Here is a 17,044-nt window from a genome sequence, read left to right as displayed (position 1 = left end):
CACTGTTCTCCTTCCCATGTAAACAGTGATGGTTAGTAAGGAGTCAAAGCCCTCTACTTTCACTTTTGTTTTACCAACAACACTCTCAGAATGTGAAAATCTTGACGAGTTCAAATTAAAGTCAATACCTTAACAAAACCCAGGAACTCATGTGTTTAGCGAAAACAAGTGTGAAGATTTAAAAATTACACCCTAACAAAACCCAGTAATTCATGTGCTTAGCGAAAACAACTGTGAGATTTCAAAATTATACATTCTGCTTAAGCTTATGAAGTGATAAACTAGAAGTTCTACACAACAGAAACACAATAAACTAGTAAATGAAAAATGTATTACAAAATTATCACCCTAGTCAATTACTACATGAAAACGAATGTAACTAACAATTACCCTCATAAAAACTCATTCCTTCCATCTATTTCCTCCATGTGCATTATAATTTGAAACTTTAATAAAAATCCTTTAGTGAGTGTTACCTTGAAAATGTTTTATATAGACCCTTACTAATCTTCTATGGGATAATCTTGGGCACTTTCAATGGATTAAAAATGTACAATGGGCAGGCCACAGAAACTGATCTTGACGCCTTTGGGAGTCTAATGCTCTGCTATACTAGGTATTAGCTGAGACTGCAGTGACGCCCAACAGCTAGCGTTCACAAGGGGTGCTGGCTCCGCCCCAGGTGGGATGCAAACCCAATTCAAGTCCTCACCACTCCAGGAGGCAAGGACCGACGGCTACCCTGGTTTTTCAGATGAGAAAGCTGACTCCCGAGAGCTGGGTAACAGGCCTACGGGCACAGTGTTGGGGCATCAGGCCGACTGGAAACCCTCGGTCTAGTCCTGCCCGTTTAACAACTAGGGCTCCGGGGAGCGGCATGTCCGTGACCTGTCAAACGTGGGAAGGGATACAGTACCGGCGGGAAGCAGGGGTTCCAACGGGGTTAAGGCACGCTCCATATCGGACTATTGGCCTCTGCATTGCAAAAAAAAAAAAAAAAAAAAAGCCACGTTAGAATGTGTCCCATCGCGTCTGGCGCTTCCCTCCCGCGCTCGGGGCGACGCGCGTCCAGGACAGAACACGGGCGAGCAGGGCGCGAGCTCCGCCGCCACCCTCCAGCCTCCCCGCGCTCCCCGCCCTCCCCGCCGCCCCGGGCCGCGCGCCGAGCTGCAGACGCACTTACACTGGCGGGTGGGGCCCTGGGCGCAGCGCCGTGCGGCGCCGGCAGCCGGGGCGGAAGACGGCGATCGAGCGCTCGGAGCTCGGCTGAGGCGCCTGGGCGTTGCTCGCGGCTCCAAGCGGGGCCCGGGAGGCCCCGCCCCCTCCGGGCCCGCAGTCGGGCGAGCCGCGCCCCCCGCCGATTCGCGACCCCGGGCGCCGGGCCCCCGCCGCCGCCCTTCCGCGCAGCCCGCCAGTCACCGCCAGTCCTGCCCTGCAGCCTGCAGCACTCCCGCCGGGAGGCGCTCTTCGCTCGCAGCCAAGCAGCAACTTCCCGTCAACCTTCACACTGGCTTCGGAGCCCCGCGGACTCCCAAGTTCTCCAGGGACTGTGTTCTTGGTCCCCTTTCTCTGGATCTCCCGCTGGCCCCGGGTCTCTTTACGAGCACGCCTGCGTTAAAAGTCTTTCCTTACTTTACTGAGGGAAACAATCACATAAAGTTGTGAAAATTAATAAAGGGAAACAGAAATGGAGCCAGGAGGCTAGAAAGGGGAGCTCGCACGGTCCACTCCACGTCAGTTACAGACCCCAGGGAAGAACTGCCAGCGGAGGAGTCGCCAGTTACAGGGCCCGCCGGCGAAGGATGGATAGTCCATCTCCCGTAAGAAATCTACCCCAGCATCTCCGCCAATGGGAAACCGTCTTCACTCAGAACTCTCCAATGGCCATTGCTTCACCCAGCCTCTCCCAACTTCCTCCTCATACTTGGTTAAAATAATAGTTACTCTCCTTTGTTTATTGGACTTGCCTGAAGTTTTGCTGTAGCTTTTGCATGTTCCAAATTAATTCACTGCTATTCCCAAATAAACCCATTTTGCTAGTAAAATGACTGGTCGTTTTATAGTTCCGGTTAACAAAGTTTTAGTCGGAATAAATTTTAAGCCACCTACTTAACAAACAGCTCCTCTTGTTCTAACATTTCCGAGAAAAAGAGCTCAGCCTGTCATGCAGCCTTTTCCAAGACTGAGAAGCCTGATTTCCAGAACGCTTTCTTACTTCAGGCAAAAATCTGCACCCTGCACCTACGCTGACCCTCCCCCTCCTCCCAGGCCATCAGGTGTGGGAGGGGTCCCTGGTCCTTATGACCAATTTAAATGTATTGGAAGAGAGTTATACTGCAGAAGACTTACTTTTTCTAAGCTAAACTCAACTCCCTTATTACATGACCTGATTTTCAGACTCTGTCACCCTGGTTCCCATTCTCTGTATTTATTGTTGCTCATAAATCATGGTTCCAAGAACTGGTGGGAACTACACAATTCTCAGCACATTGCAACTCCTGCATACCCCTGCACCCAGAAACTTGACCAGTTTCTGGCATGGTTTCCAGCAGCATAAGGCTTAGGATGACCCCAGTACTCCCCCAACCCCCAACCAAAATCCCTGCCTTACCTTATGGGTGCCGGGAGAATTTACTGGTCGTTCTAGCCACACCCGATGATGGGCCCTGACCGTGTTGACATCTGTGAATGTACAGCTCTCACAACTCACAAGCATCTCTCTTTCTCTCTCTCTCTCAAGGACCTGAGAGCCATTCCTTTTAAATACAGTCATCAGGAAGGACAGAGTCTCTGTTTCCTGCCCTCTGAGGGAGGGTAGAATCCTAACTTCCACAGCTGCCAGCGGCATTTACACTGACCAGTCCCCGGGAAGGTTTCACTTCTCTGACTCTACTGAGCCCTAGATTTTCACCTCCCTTATTTTCCCTTTAAAACGTCCAGCTCACCTCTGCACAAATCAGAATGGAGCTCAGCTCTTTCTCCTACTCTCAGTTGTACTAAATAAAACCTGTTTCCACCACTTTACCTAATATCTGGCTATTTATCTTTGACACTGGTCACGATGCTCAAGGAGTAACCCAACCGTGAAAAAGCACAACATCGCCTGTGTTCATTAACTTTTTTTACCTGTCAGATCAAATAGAACTTCCACGTGTTTTTCACATTAACCAGTCTTGAGCCAAATGTACACCTATCTCACACTCAAATTTAGACCAAACTGCTAGGGACTTTACAGTTGCAGATATAAAATTAAATATAGTGAATTTGCAGCCACAGTTGTGGCAGGCAGGCCATTTCAACTGTGTCACCTACTAGTTATAGCGCACTGGGACTCAGTTTTCTCAGATATAAAATGGGAACAAAGTTGCCTACTTTGGAAGGGTCCTAGTGTTGGATCTACCCAAAGGAGGACACCACCCCAATTCACTCATGGAAGACGTCTCTTGATGCAACAAGCAAGAGGACTTTATTCAGGAACCAGCTAGCTGGGGTCCAAGTGTCAGCCCGACGCAGCGGGTTTCAACAAGGACCCCGAGCACTCAAAGCCAGGGGATTATATAGCATTTTCAAAGAGACAGTATTTTTCCACAAGCACATAACGATGTTTTTCCACAAGCACATAACTTTTCGGCTGGCACCACATCCTCATCCTGGGGGTTTAGCGAGATAAGATCACTCTTCGAATGTTAGGGTAGTTCAGCAAGATAAGCTTGGTATGTATGATTAACTGACTGAGGTTAGCTGACTAAAGGTCACCGCTGCTGGTGTTCATGATTGATTAACTTGTTTTTCTAGGCCTTATCCAGTTCCAGTTTTTCTCTTCTATATCTATGTCTGGGTTCAAATTCTGTTACAAATGAGAGATCATCATGATACATCAGCCTAGGCACTAGTTGGACCATAATACAGTAATCGTGGGAGGAATTGAAGGCTGAGGTGGAGACACACGGGGTCAGTCCAGTATTACAAGCCCACCATCCCTCGGGAGGAGGGACTAGATATCTGTTTTCATCTGAGGAGGCTATGGATATGGTTTCATTACACAGATTCTTATGAGTCGAGGGGACCGTTCCTAGGCACTTCCCTTTCCCAGTCACTTCAGTCAAGGTCAGCTTCTTGTGGCTGCCCCAGCTACAGATTTTGTGGCTGGTTGTATTGTTAAAACTGCCCGACAGCCCCAACCCTTCATAATAAGGAGGTCCAGAGGAAAAACATAACCAACAGGATTTGGTAGTATTAGGGTTGGTGGTGTTTAGAACCTGGAAAGCCCCCTCGACGAGGTTGAGGAGGCGTTGTCCGGTGCTAGAAAAGGGGGTTACTTGGTCAGGAGTGGGGGTGGAGGAAGTGGTGGCAGAGCCCACTGGTGGAACTAGGGGCTGCTTCAGGGCTGGGGTTGGGAGACGCGGCTGATCTCATAGGACAGTATTGGGTCCTACTGGGGCAGCTGGAAGGGTCTCAACTTTAAGTCTGATAGTAAATATGAGGCCTTTGTCATATCCAGATTTATAGTATCTAAGCCCCCACTGTCGTCCAATGATCCATCCATCATACTGGCGTCCCTTATCACTGAACGTGATATTTAAGGGGTTGCATAGCCCTGTCTGCTCACAATTGGGGGATGTGTGGTTCTGGACTACTTTAAGGAGGTCCCAACTAGACACAGGATTCCAATAAGCATTACCCATAGTCTCACAGCCCCAAGAGCTACAATAAAAGGATCCTAAGCCTCCACACTGTCGGGCTTGTTGGTGGGTTCGTCTGTCATGGGGGCAAACATAAAAAGTAGTGGTTTTTAACTGACTGCATATGGCTGGATCTTTGCACCCAAAGCCCCCTGAGCCCTTCTGGCTCTGGGCATGCTTCCCCCCGGTGTGGTATGTCGATCCTCCTCTCGGGTCTGGTTGGCTACTGGGTCGGGTTCTGTTGGCCTGGTACCAGGGAAGTTCGGGTATGTCCCAGTCCTCGGACCCAGCAAGTAGGGCACAGACATCAGGGTGCAGGGACAGCCACCAGGTCTTAAGGGGGGCAGCCTTAGAAACAGACCACACTGCCTCTCCTGTCTGAGAGTAAACCTGCCATGTCAGCCACCTGGGTTCATGGGGGTTGGGGTTCTGGAGGGTTGGAAGTAGCGGGAGCATCAGAATCACTAATAACATGGTTCTTTCTACATAAACGAAGCTTAAGTGGGTTATCAGTCTGAGTTACTTGCCAGTCCAGGTCCGGCAGGGGTGCTTTCTTCAGATGTGAAGCATGTACCCAGGAGGAGATGCCATCTACTTTCACGGCTGTGGGAGTAGTCAAGAGGACAATGAAGGGGCCTTTCCACCGAGGCTCAAGGTTTCCCGTTGGTGTCATCTCACGTAGACAGGGTCTCCCACCCGGAACTGATGAGGTACTGAGAAGTCCTCTGGCCGATAGGCTTCCCTGATGGAGGCCCACACTTCTTTCTGCATGACTTCGAAAGGCCCGTAACCTTTCAAGCAGAAACATATTAGTTGCACATTCGGGGAATGTATGAAGATGAGCTGATTGGAGCGGAGCCGGGGCCCCAAACATTATCTCAAAGGGCGTTAGTCCAAAGCGGCCGGGGGTGTTTCTGAACCTAAATAAGGTGAAGGGAAGGAGGACTAACCAATCACATAAACCAGTCTCTATGGATAATTTAGTCAAGGTCTCTTTTAAAGTTCTGTTCATCCTTTCTACCTGTCCTGAGCTCTGGGGCCTATATGCACAATGCAATTTCCAATATGTCCCCATGATCTTGGCCAATCCCTGACTCACCTGGGCAACAAAGGCAGGACCATTATCGGAGCCGATTACCTTTGGGATTCCGAACCTTGGAAATATCTCTTCAAGTATCTTCTTGGACACCGTCTGAGCTGTCTCGGTCTTGGTAGGGAAAGCTTCTGTCCATCCTGAAAAAGTATCTAAAAAGACTAGGAGGTACTTATGTCCATACTTAGCAGGCTTAATTTCAGTGAAGTCAACTTCCCAGTAAGCTCCTGGTCGATCCCCGTGGAGCCTTTTTCCATATATTACTTGATGTTTGTTCACATTTACCAATTGGCAAGGAACGCAATTTCTCACCACCTCGTCTGCCATTTCTCCCAAGCCAATGATGTGATAAGGGGAGTTTCAAACCAGGGCTTTTAGGTTCTTGGCCCCCAAATGTGTCAACTGATGTAGTTGCCTTAAGTATTTTCCTGCCTCTTTCTGGGGCAGAATATTCTTCCCACTTCCTGACTCGTATGTTCCAAGGGGCGAGGATTTTTGGAACCCCAGCTTGTCCATCCGAGTGAGGTCCTCGGGTGTATACTGGAAGCTTTTAGCACATGTGTCTTCTGGGTATACCAAGAGGGGTAAAATGTTCATTCCCTGGGCTGCTTGTTTTGCGGCTTGGTCTGCTCTCTGGTTCCCTCGAGCTATTAGGGATTCATCTTTCTGATGTCCAGGGCAATGTATTATTGCTACCTCCCTGGGTCTATGGATGGCTTTTAATAAATCTAAAATTTCCTGTTTGTTTTTGATATCTTTCCCAGCAGAAGTCAACAGCCCTCTCTGTCTGTAGATAGCCCCATGTATATGAGCGGTGGCAAAAGCGTATTGGCTGTCAGTGTAGACATTGAATCTCTTACCTTCAGCCATCCTTAGAGCCTGGGTCAGAGCACCGAGTTCTGCTCGCTGTGCGCAAGTGCCCGTTGGAAGTCCGCTGGCCCACACAATCCGGTCATCATCTACTACTGCAGCCCCCGCCATCCTCTTACCTCCCATGACATAACTGCTTCCGTCTGTGTACCAGGTCAGGAGTCCCGGTCCCTCTAGGGGCTGATCTCGTAGGTCCTGGCGGGTCCCTGTCTCTTCAGCCAGGATCTCCTGGCAGGTGTGAAGCACTTCTTTCCCCGAGTCAGGGAGCAGAGTAGCCGGGTTTAGGATGGCGGGCGGGGCGAATTCCACACGATCGTGATTCAGGAGCAAGGTTTGGTAGTGAGTCATTCTGGCGTTCGACATCCATCTTTCAGGTGGTTGCCAAATTACACTCTCCAGCGCATGGGGAGTAACCACAGTGAGTTTTTGTCCCAGCATAAGTTTGTCAGAATCCTTAACTAAAAGGGCCATGGCCGCCACTACTCTCAAACAGGCAGGCCATCCGCTACTTACTGGGTCCAATTTCTTTGACAAGTAGGCGACAGGTCTCCTCCAAGGTCCCCATTGTTGGGTCAGCACTCCTCGAGCTACCCCGCTCCATTCATCCACGAAGAGGACAAACGGCTTTGTCACGTCCGGCAACACTAGAGCAGGTGCTGACAGGAGGGCCCTTTTAATATCATCAAAGGCCTGCTGTTGTTCAGATCCCCAAACAAACGGAGCCGCCCCTTTCGTTAGGGGATACAGGGGGGCGGCTAAGGTAGCATACCAAGGTATCCACAGTCTACAAAATCCTGCCGTCCCCAGAAACTCGCGAACTTGGCGTGGAGTAGTGGGAACCGGGATCTGTGTCACAGTCTGCTTTCAGGCTTCAGTGAGCCATCTTTTTCCTTCCCTCAGGGAATATCCCAAATAAGTCACTTGTTGTTGGCAGATCTGTGCCTTTTTGGCAGATGCCCTATACCCCAGTTTAGCAAGTTCAGTCAGAAGGGCTCCAGTGGCCTCTCGGCAGGCTTCCCAGGTAGGGGCTGCTATTAATAGGTCATCAGCATACTGCAACAAGGTTACCTGTGGGTTGGAGGCTCGGTAAAAAGCCAAGTCCCGATGTAGAGCCTCATCGAAGAGGGTGGGCGAATTCTTGAATCCTTGTGGCAAACAAGTCCAGGTCAATTGCCCAGTAGTTCCTGTGGAGGGATCTTTCCACTCAAAAGCAAACAGTGGTTGGCTACTCTGGTGCAGGCACAGACAAGAGAAAGCGTCTTTTAAATCTAGGGCTATATACCAGGTGTTTTCCGGGGCCAGGGAGCTTAGCAGATTATAAGGGTTCGGCACAGTGGGATGAATGTCCTGTATCCTCTTATTAACTTCTCTTAAATCTTGCACTGGTCGATAATCTCCTGTTCCTGCTTTCTTTACGGGCAGCAAGGGAGTGTTCCATGGGGATTTACATTTTACTAATATCCCCTGCTCTATAAGCCTCTGGATATGGGGCCTAATTCCATCTCTGGCTTCTTTACTCATTGGATATTGTCTCACAGTTACTGGTGATGCTGAAGCTTTCAATTCTACGACCACAGGGGGCTGGTTCACAGCAAGCTCCATACCCGCCATCTCCGCTCAGGCCCCTGGGAACTGGTCAAGCCACTGACCAATTCGGGAGGGTTCTGGTTCCTTAAAAAGGCAGTATTCATCCTCTAATCTTATGGTCAAGATACTTAGGCTCAAAAGTTTCTTTTCTCGATTAGTCACTTGAGTTTCTTCAGCTTGAAAGGATATTTGGGCTCCTACTTTGGTCAATATGTCTCTTCCTAACAGGGGTGTGGGGCATTCCGGTATGACAAGGAATGAGTGGTTTACTCGTCCCACTCCTAAGTACTGTTCTTCGGGTAGTCCACGCATATTGTTTCTGGCCCGTAGCCCCGATCACCCAAGACTTTTTGCCAGAGAGGGGGCCCCTAGCTTGGGTGAGTACAGAATGTTGAGCACCGGTGTCTACCAGAAACTCAAAGGGTTGCCCCTCCACCTTCAGAGTTACCCTGGGCTCGGGGAGGGGCTCCGAGCCCCATCTTCCCTAATCTTCATCCTCTAGCAGAGACAACACCTTCTTCGGAGGTCCCCTCGGTGGCTTCTTAGGGCATTCCTTCGCCCAATGCCCCTTTTCCTTGCAGTATGCACATTGGTCCTTCTCTAAAGGGGTCCGGTTGCCCAGGTACCCTGTCTTGCTAGCTCTGCCACTAGAGGGTGGGTGTCCCCTACCTTCTACTACTGCAGCCAAGATCCTTGTTAAATTTTTCTCATGCTTCCTGTCCCTCATTTCCTCTTTACCTTCTCTCTCCTTCCCCTTCCTTAACTCCTTCTCTTCCTTAGTCTCCCTCTTGTGATAAACTTTTTCAGCCTCTTTCACTAAATCTTTCAGTGATAAATCTTGTAGGCCCTCTAATCTCTGAAGTTTCTTCCTAATGTAGGGCGCTGATTGTCCGATAAAAGCAAGGGCCACTGAAGCGCTATGCTCTTCAGAAGTAGGATCAAAGGGAGTATACCGCCTGAAGGCTTCCATCAGGCATTCTAAGAACACTGCGGGTGCCTCAGTGGCTCCCTGACTGACCTCTCTTACCTTGGCCAAATTAGTAGGGCGCCTCGCGGCCCCACGGAGACCCGCCACCAGAGCCTGGTGATAGATGGTTAGTCGCTCCCTACCTTCTGGAGAATTAAAGTCCCAGTTGGGTCTGGTCAGCGGGAACCCCCTCTCTATATCATGAGGGAGTTGCGATGGTCGTCTGTCAGCTCCAGGCACGTTCTTTCATGCCTCCAGGAGGATCCTTTCTCTCTCCTCTGTGGTGAAAAGCACCTGCAAAAGCTGCTGACAGTCATCCCAAGTGGGCTGGTGAGAAAACATCAGGGACTCTATCAGCCCAGTTAGTCTCTGCGGTTCTTCTGAAAAAGGAGGGTGGTTAGCTTTCCAGTTATATAAATTGGCGGAGGAAAACAGCCAATACTGCAGAGGTTGGAAAGGTGGGTCCCCTTCTTCTCTGAGGATGGGAGCCCCATAAGACCGGAGAGGAAAAATACCGGGGGGTCCAAGGTAGCCCCTCGGCGGCGCCGAGTTCCCTGGGCAGGTCTTGGAGCCAGCCCCACTGCCTCAGCACCAGGGACTGGAGGTGTCAGGGGTGCCGGGGCTGGGGGGGCCATAGGGGCAGGAGGGTAGGGAGGAGGATCATCAACCATGAGTAAATCTTGAGTGTCCGGGTGAACTTTGGTGGTCTCTTTTTTCTTGCTCTGAGATTGGGTCTGGGCAACTAAGACCCAAGGGCCCATTTTCTTTTGCACCCAGGGCTTTACCCAGGGTGATGGATTCTCCACCAACTCCTGCCAGATTGCAATGTAGGGATGCTGACCCGGGTGTCCCTGAGGCGAGTCCTGGAAAACAACAGCTTTTACTGCTAGTAATGGAGTGATCGAAAGTCCCCTCCAGGGGCCACCCAACATCAAAGGTGGGCCACTCGGAGGTGCAGAAAGTCTGCCATGGTCTTTTCTTAACTTCTACTGACAAATTATGTACCCTCGTCCTTACTTCTGTCCAATGATCTAGCGTCAGACTGAGGGGGGTCGTCACTGTCTGCCCCATTGTCAGTATAACAATTATTAGACACGTGAAAGACACAAAAAACAGAGACACACACAGATTAGACACACGGCGGCCGCTCCTTGTTTTCTTCAGATTTTTGACCAGAAACCAAAAGGAATCGGAGGGTTGATATTCTTGGTGCCCGAAAATCAACCCTATCTCATCAGATTCACCTTGCCGAAAAAACAGGTGAGAGGTCACCAGGCGTCCCTGGCCCTCTAACCTCCCTGAGGCGTCCCCCAGGGTTGCAGCCTACGGTGCTCCGAGTACATCTACTGACTGCGGTCTCGAACCCTTTATGGGATCGAGACAGCTGCCAGACAGAGGGTACCCCCTTCAGAATTCCGACTGGTCGCACTGAAAGACAGAAGATGAAACACGGACAACCCAAGGCGCCACCAACCTTACCTCTTCCTCCAAGGGCAACTTTGGGAGTGAAGTGGGGTGAATGCTCGATCCCGGACGAGCCCCCAAGAAATGTTGGATCTACCCAAAGGAGGACGCCACCCCAATTCACTCACAGAAGACGTCTCTTGATGCAACAAGCAAGAGGACTTTATTCAGGAACCAGCTAGCTGGGGTCCAACTGTCAGCCCGACACAGCGGGTTTCAACAAGGACCCCGAGCACTCAAAGCCAGGGGATTATATAGCATTTTCAAAGAGACAGTATTTTTCCACAAGCACATAACAATGTTTTTCCACAAGCACATAACTTTTCGGCTGGCGCCACATCCTTATCCTGCGGGTTTAGCAAGAGCAAGATAAGATCGCTCTTCGAATATTAGGGTGGTTCAGCGAGATAAGCTTGGTATGTATGATTAACTGACTGAGGTCAGCTGACTAAAGGTCACCGCTGACTGTGTTCATGATTGATTAACTTGTTTTTCTAGGCCTTACCTAGTTCCAGTTTTTCTTTTCAAAGGATGTCAGAAAATGGCTTCTAGGCCCTTAAGATGGCTACTCTTATGCCAACTTATTTCTACTCTTACTTAATGCTTAGATTCTACACTAGAAGGATCAAATAAATGAGTGGGTATAGACAAATCATCTGGCCCAATGCCTTGCACATATAGGTTTGCAACAAACATTCGTACCTCTCCATCAGTATGAACCCTTCCGTATAACTTGATGGCATCACTGTTAATATTTGTAGCACACACCCTTACAGAGTTTTAATGTGGAGTCTACATCAAATTTCTCCCAAAGTCATTGAGGAGAAAATGGAAATATTTAACTGCAATAAATTTCTAAAGTCCATATTTATAGAGGCCACTAGTGAAACCCAAAGACAAGAAACTAGAGTCAAGGGAGGACATTGGCACATGTAACAGAAAAGTGGTTATTACACATGTATCATATGAAGAACTACAAACCTCTCAGTAAAAGGCAGACCAGGGAAACGATGACCAAGGAGATACAGAGGCCAATTAGAGAAGATATTCAAGTGGCCAATAAATGTGTGGAAAACACATCACTGGCATTCAGAGAAGGTAATTTGAATGATGAGATAAATTTACTTGCCAGATTGCAAGTAGTTTAAAAATAATAATGCAAATTTACATTTCTCAAGCAACTATTTTGTTCCAGTCACCGTGCTGAAGTCTTTCATATTTTATTTAATTACTTTAAAATGTCAACCCCTAAAGAATAAGGTCCAGATTTTAATTGTCCACCTTTGAGTCCTCACATCCTAGCACACTGTGGGCAAAGAGCAAGCCATCAGTGGGTACTTACTGAAGGCTCACAATGAAAGTGTTTGCAAAAGCCTGGAATGCTGCTTCTCTCGGCCAGCTCATCCATCAAGCCTTAACACTTTCTGCCCCTGGTTACTCTTTGTCTCTTCAAGGATTCTTTGTTTGCACAGCTATAGTCACAACCTGTAGTTATTTAACTTACTTGTTTATGATTTATCACTTCCTGTTAGCTCCTTCACAGGAGGAACCATAACTGCTCTGTTTATTGCTATTTCTCCAGCCCAACAGGATACTTCATCCAGAGGAGACAATCAACAAATACTTGCTAAATGGATTAATAAATGGAGAAAAAAAAGAAAATTACAGTACTAGCATTCCAGGAATTTTTAAAATAATAAGCTAAACCAACATGCCCTCGTGTGGAAAAATGTCCATGACAGGGTAAATCTTCTAACTGCAAATGGTAGAATAACCCCACTTACATTTTTAAATGCATTTGGATACCCATAGAAAGAGAATTGTTAAAAATGACCTCTGAGAGAAAGGGATGGAGAACATAGGAGGTCATATGTAGGCTGAGGAAAATATCACCTTTTATTTCATATTTTTTCATTGTATAAGATTTTTGCAAACAACATATTAAAGAAATCTAAGTTTGTAGAAATGTGTATTAGAAGAAAATTAGGGAGTCATTATTGTTAACACTTTGGCCCATTTGGGACTTTCAGAGAAGGCAACACATATACATGTGCAACACATATACATAGACATGGTGCAATTTTCAGAGTAGAGATTCTATAGCTGCAGCCAAATTTCCAGTGGATTTTATGACCCCAAAAAGTTCCATGGGGTAGGAAGGAAGTCCTGGAGTAGGTTATGTGGTTTCCTCCAGGATAAAAAAGATGGCTCTCCTATCTCCCTCACCAATTATCTTCCACTCCATCCCCATTTTCTTGAACTGGCAGAGTTCAAAATTATGACATATTATTCCAGACGATTCTATAAACATTTTCTGCAGTGAAGTAAGTTTTGAAAACCCGGCACACTCTCACCAGCCTCCTGTGAGATTTATAACACCTTATCCATCTTTAAACATCTCAGGAAGACCAGAAGCAAAGACGCTGTTTATTTCCAAAGCCAGAATATCTCAAAGACAACGGAACATGTAACACTGCTTTCATGTCATGTCTTTAAAAATTTTGCAGAACGATGTTGCCCCAACTACTGGAGAAGGGCTGGGAGGACTGAGCCCAGGTGCTAAGTCCTCTTTGATGTAACAGCTCTTCTCTCTACTGCTGCACTGAGTGGTCCTGGAGTTCCCAGTCTCCACCTTCCATCAGCTCATCTACTGCAGCATGTTTTCTTCAGAAAACCAAAATCCTTCAGCTTCAAAATGCATCTCTATTTTGATCTCACTTTAACAGCTCAAGCAGTATTTCTAGACCTCTTTAAGATATTTCTACTTAGTATTTCACCATAATCTCTGATTCGAGTGGCTAAAAGTGAAATCATTCATTGATTCCTTCTCTCAGAGTCTCCAATTCTTTCTTTGGCATCATTACATTTCTTGTGTCCTTGACAAAGAACTTTAATTTGCCTTGTCTTTCATTCCATATATTCAGGAGTTGTCAGATTTTGGCCAATCGGTCACTTCTTTCAACCTGTTGAGTTCAATTTGGATTAAGATTCTAACATCCTTGTCATTTTCTCCCATCCATCAGTCAAAATTCTCATTATTTTAAGGCCTATCTAAAGCATCAGCTTCTCTGAAAAGTCTTCCCTGAGATTCATTCAAGTCCCTTCCAACTAATCTCACTTTGATTCTTAATCTCATTACATTTTTATGGCCCTTTCCAAGATACAAAATAGTATGGCTCATTTTAAAACATGCTACCTTTTGGTCCAAGCAGGCTGCTTGAGCTCCAGCCTTTGCCTACACATTTCAAGCCGTAGGAAGTGAAAGACAAAATGCATTTGACAATCAAGGAGATTATTTTATTACAGCTGTTACAGTAAGGAGAACACCATGGGTCTTAGGTTCCGGACTCATTTAAGCTGTCACTGCAGTTCATAAGTTTGGACCATTTTCATTATTAAAATAAAACATGCTCACTTTAAAACCAAAATTAAATTTAAAAAGAAATGTTAAAATTGGCTCAGCTATTAAAATTCAAAGTTGTTCATTGTGAAACTTAGATCTCACATTTGATTCAAATCTTCCTCCTCTCCCACCTCCCAGACTAGACTTGTGGGGCTAGCAATTTTGAGTGGAGGAGAAAAGCAACCTGCTCACTCACATCTTTCTTTAAGGCCTATCTAAAGCATATAATTCCCAATATGTTTTGGGGCTTAATGCTCAGCTTTGGAGTGTGAAGACGGAGAGTACAGACAGGCTGCTGAGCTGACATTGCTGTCCCCTTTCCATTGGTTATCATAGATTTTTTGATTGCCCGGCAGGCATGCTATCCCTCAACATGGAGACCCCTACAAGCCTGCAGCCCCTAACTTTATTTACTCACAGTCTGGCCTTTCTGCAGGCAGAGGATCCATTTTCTGCACTTTTTAGGAACTAGTCACTCAAGGGTTTGGCCAATACTTCCTCAAGTCCAGGCCATACCATACTGCCACGTGTTTTTGTTCCATGCAGAAACGGAAGCAGAAGCTAAAACAGGGATTTGAGTGTGTGTAGTTTATTCGAAGGTGCAGAACCGCTTTTAGAGAGCAGAGTTATTAAAGAAAATAACTAAGGAAGAATACATAAACCAGGCACCACTGTGGGAGACTGGTGTTGAATCCCATGGGAAATGCTGGGGCGCGCACACACACACACACACACACACACACACACACACACACACACTTCAGGGTTATCCCATTTAAGAAATATTTATACATCAACTGCCATACATCAATTGCCTCTTAGTATATAGAATACAATTTGTATTTTACATTGGCCTCATAACCTATGATCTTGTTAAATTCACTTATTAGTCATTTAATTTTTTGTAGGAACTTCCTATACTCTACAGCTCATGTTGTCTGCAAACCCAGTGATCATACTGTCTGCAATATTTTTTTTCCAATCTGTGTCTTTTATTTATTCATATATTTTTTTGCCTTATTGCACCAGATAGGACCTCCAGAATAACTCTGAAAGGAAACACTGAGAAGAGACATCCTGGCCTGGTTCCAAATCTGAGACATAGAGTATTCAGTCTCTTACCATTAACAATGAGGTCAGGTGTTGGTTTTTCATAAATGTGCTTTTTCAGGTTGAGGAATTTTCTTTCTATTCCTTGGTCTGCTGAGACTTTTCACTGTAACTGAGTGCTAATTTTTATGAAACCTCTTTTTCATCTAGGAAAATTATGTGATTTTCTTACATAATTTGGTTAGTATAATAATCAGATGGATTGATTTTCAAAGTTAAACCAATCTTAACTCCTGAGATAAAACATCACTTAGTCACGATGTATTATCCTTTGTATATACTACTAGGTTTGATTTGCTCATTTTCTGTTAAAAAACTTGCATCTCTGTTCATGAAGAGACATTAATGGTATTCTTTTCTTGTAATATCTTTGGTTTTGATTAAGGCACTCAGCTGTGCTGTCTTGCAGGAAGGATGATAGGAAAAAGTCAAATTGTTCCTCTTATCTACTCCAGTATATCCAAACTTGTATTTTTTTTTTTGCTCTAGTGGTCTTCTGGAACTTCTCTGGAAATCTATACTTACACAAAGGCTCTCTCATCTGTGAGTTATTTCTAAGACAGTGTTTTCAGAGGTTTCCAGATCACTGCCAAGGGGGCCTGGCCCAGGTTCACGGGATACTGCAGAATCCTCCACCAGGACAGAGGTGCGTCTATGTGACTATCACCCAAAGCATGGGGAGATGAGACTCCTCTTGGGCCCTTCAGGGTATGGTGCTGGATCCCACAGCTCTCTCACAGGCGCTTTTGTCTATGGATGGATGATGAATTTTTGTTCTTGGGATAGAAGGACAAATATGAGGGATATTTGTGTTGCTGATGGCCCTGAATTTTTCATTTCAGCTATTGTATTTTTCAATGCTAGAAGGTCCATTTTATTACTTTAAAATATCTTTCATTTTCCTTTAAATCCTAGAGCACAATTATAATAGCTGTTTTAGAGCCTTATCTGCTAATTGCATCATCTGTCATTTGGTGGTCTCTTCATTGCCTTTATTTTTTCTTCCTGGTTTGGATCAAGTAACCTCTTTCTTTGCATGTCTAGCAATTTTGGGTTGGGTGATGCTCAGCATTATGATTTTGTTATTGTTGAGGGCTTGACTTTTGTTTTCTTTTAAAGATCTTGGTGCTTGTTTGGGCTGACAGTTAAGTGACCTGAGGATGTGCTTTATCTTTCTGAGGTTTGTCTTAAGGCTTTATTAAGATGGATCTGCATTAACCCAAACTGCAGGACTCTTCAGCACTAGTACTAAGGCATGACTTTTTTGAGGTGTCTCTTGAATGTTCCTTCCTCTCTGGTTGACAGGAATTCCAGTATTTCCCAAATGGTTTGAACTCTAGGAATCAGTTCATAGTTTTATGTATGTTGTACTTTGGCTGGACTTGTAGAGTTCTTTCTTTCTTTCTTAATTAATTAATAAATTAATTTTTTATGTTTTTTTTTGGTATCATTAATGTACAATTACATGATCAGCATTACAGTTACTACACTCCCCCTATTATCAAGTCCCCCCCACATACCCCATTAGAGTCACTGTCCATCAGCAAGTAAGATGCTATAGAATCACTACTTGTCTTCTCTGTGCTATACTGCCTTCCCTGTGTCCCCCCTGCCTTACATTTTGTGTGCTAATCATAATGCCCCTGTTCCCCCTTATTCCACCCTTCCCACCCATCCTCCCCAGTCCCTTTCCCTTTGGTAACTGTTAGTCCATTCTTGGGTTCTGTGCTTCTGCTGCTGTTGTGTTCCTTCAGCTTTTTCTTTGTTCTTATACTCCACAGATGAGTGAAATCATTTGATACTTGTCTTTCTCTGCCTCACTTATTTCACTGAGCATAATACCCTCTAGCTCCATCCATGTTGTTGCA

The 17,044-nt window shown here is 46.1% G+C and overlaps 1 protein-coding gene across 6 annotated transcripts in view; it reads right to left on the bottom strand.

Moving 5' to 3' along the window:
- TPK1 (thiamin pyrophosphokinase 1) overlaps window positions 1–1,491 on the bottom strand; it is a 355,980-nt gene extending 354,489 nt beyond the window's left edge. For 4 of the 6 annotated variants that reach the window (XM_073238285.1, XM_073238283.1, XM_073238287.1 and 1 more), the window contains exons 1-2: window positions 1,184–1,321; window positions 917–975 (exon numbers count right to left, since the gene is read on the bottom strand). In XM_073238285.1, the coding sequence (XP_073094386.1) occupies window positions 917–959 (43 nt within the window). In that variant the 5' untranslated portion in view covers window positions 960–975; window positions 1,184–1,321. Of the gene's footprint in view, window positions 1–916; window positions 976–1,183 lie in introns of those variants that run through there. The other 2 variants (XM_073238288.1, XM_073238284.1) reach the window with 2 other exon arrangements.
- Window positions 1,492–17,044: the final 15,553 nt, after the last annotated feature.

Source organism: Manis javanica, chromosome 6, assembly GCF_040802235.1.
Source record: "Manis javanica isolate MJ-LG chromosome 6, MJ_LKY, whole genome shotgun sequence".
NCBI classification, from domain to species: domain Eukaryota; kingdom Metazoa; phylum Chordata; class Mammalia; order Pholidota; family Manidae; genus Manis; species Manis javanica.
Note: the sequence above shows the minus strand (reverse complement) of the source record. Positions and strands in the feature narration are given on the sequence as shown.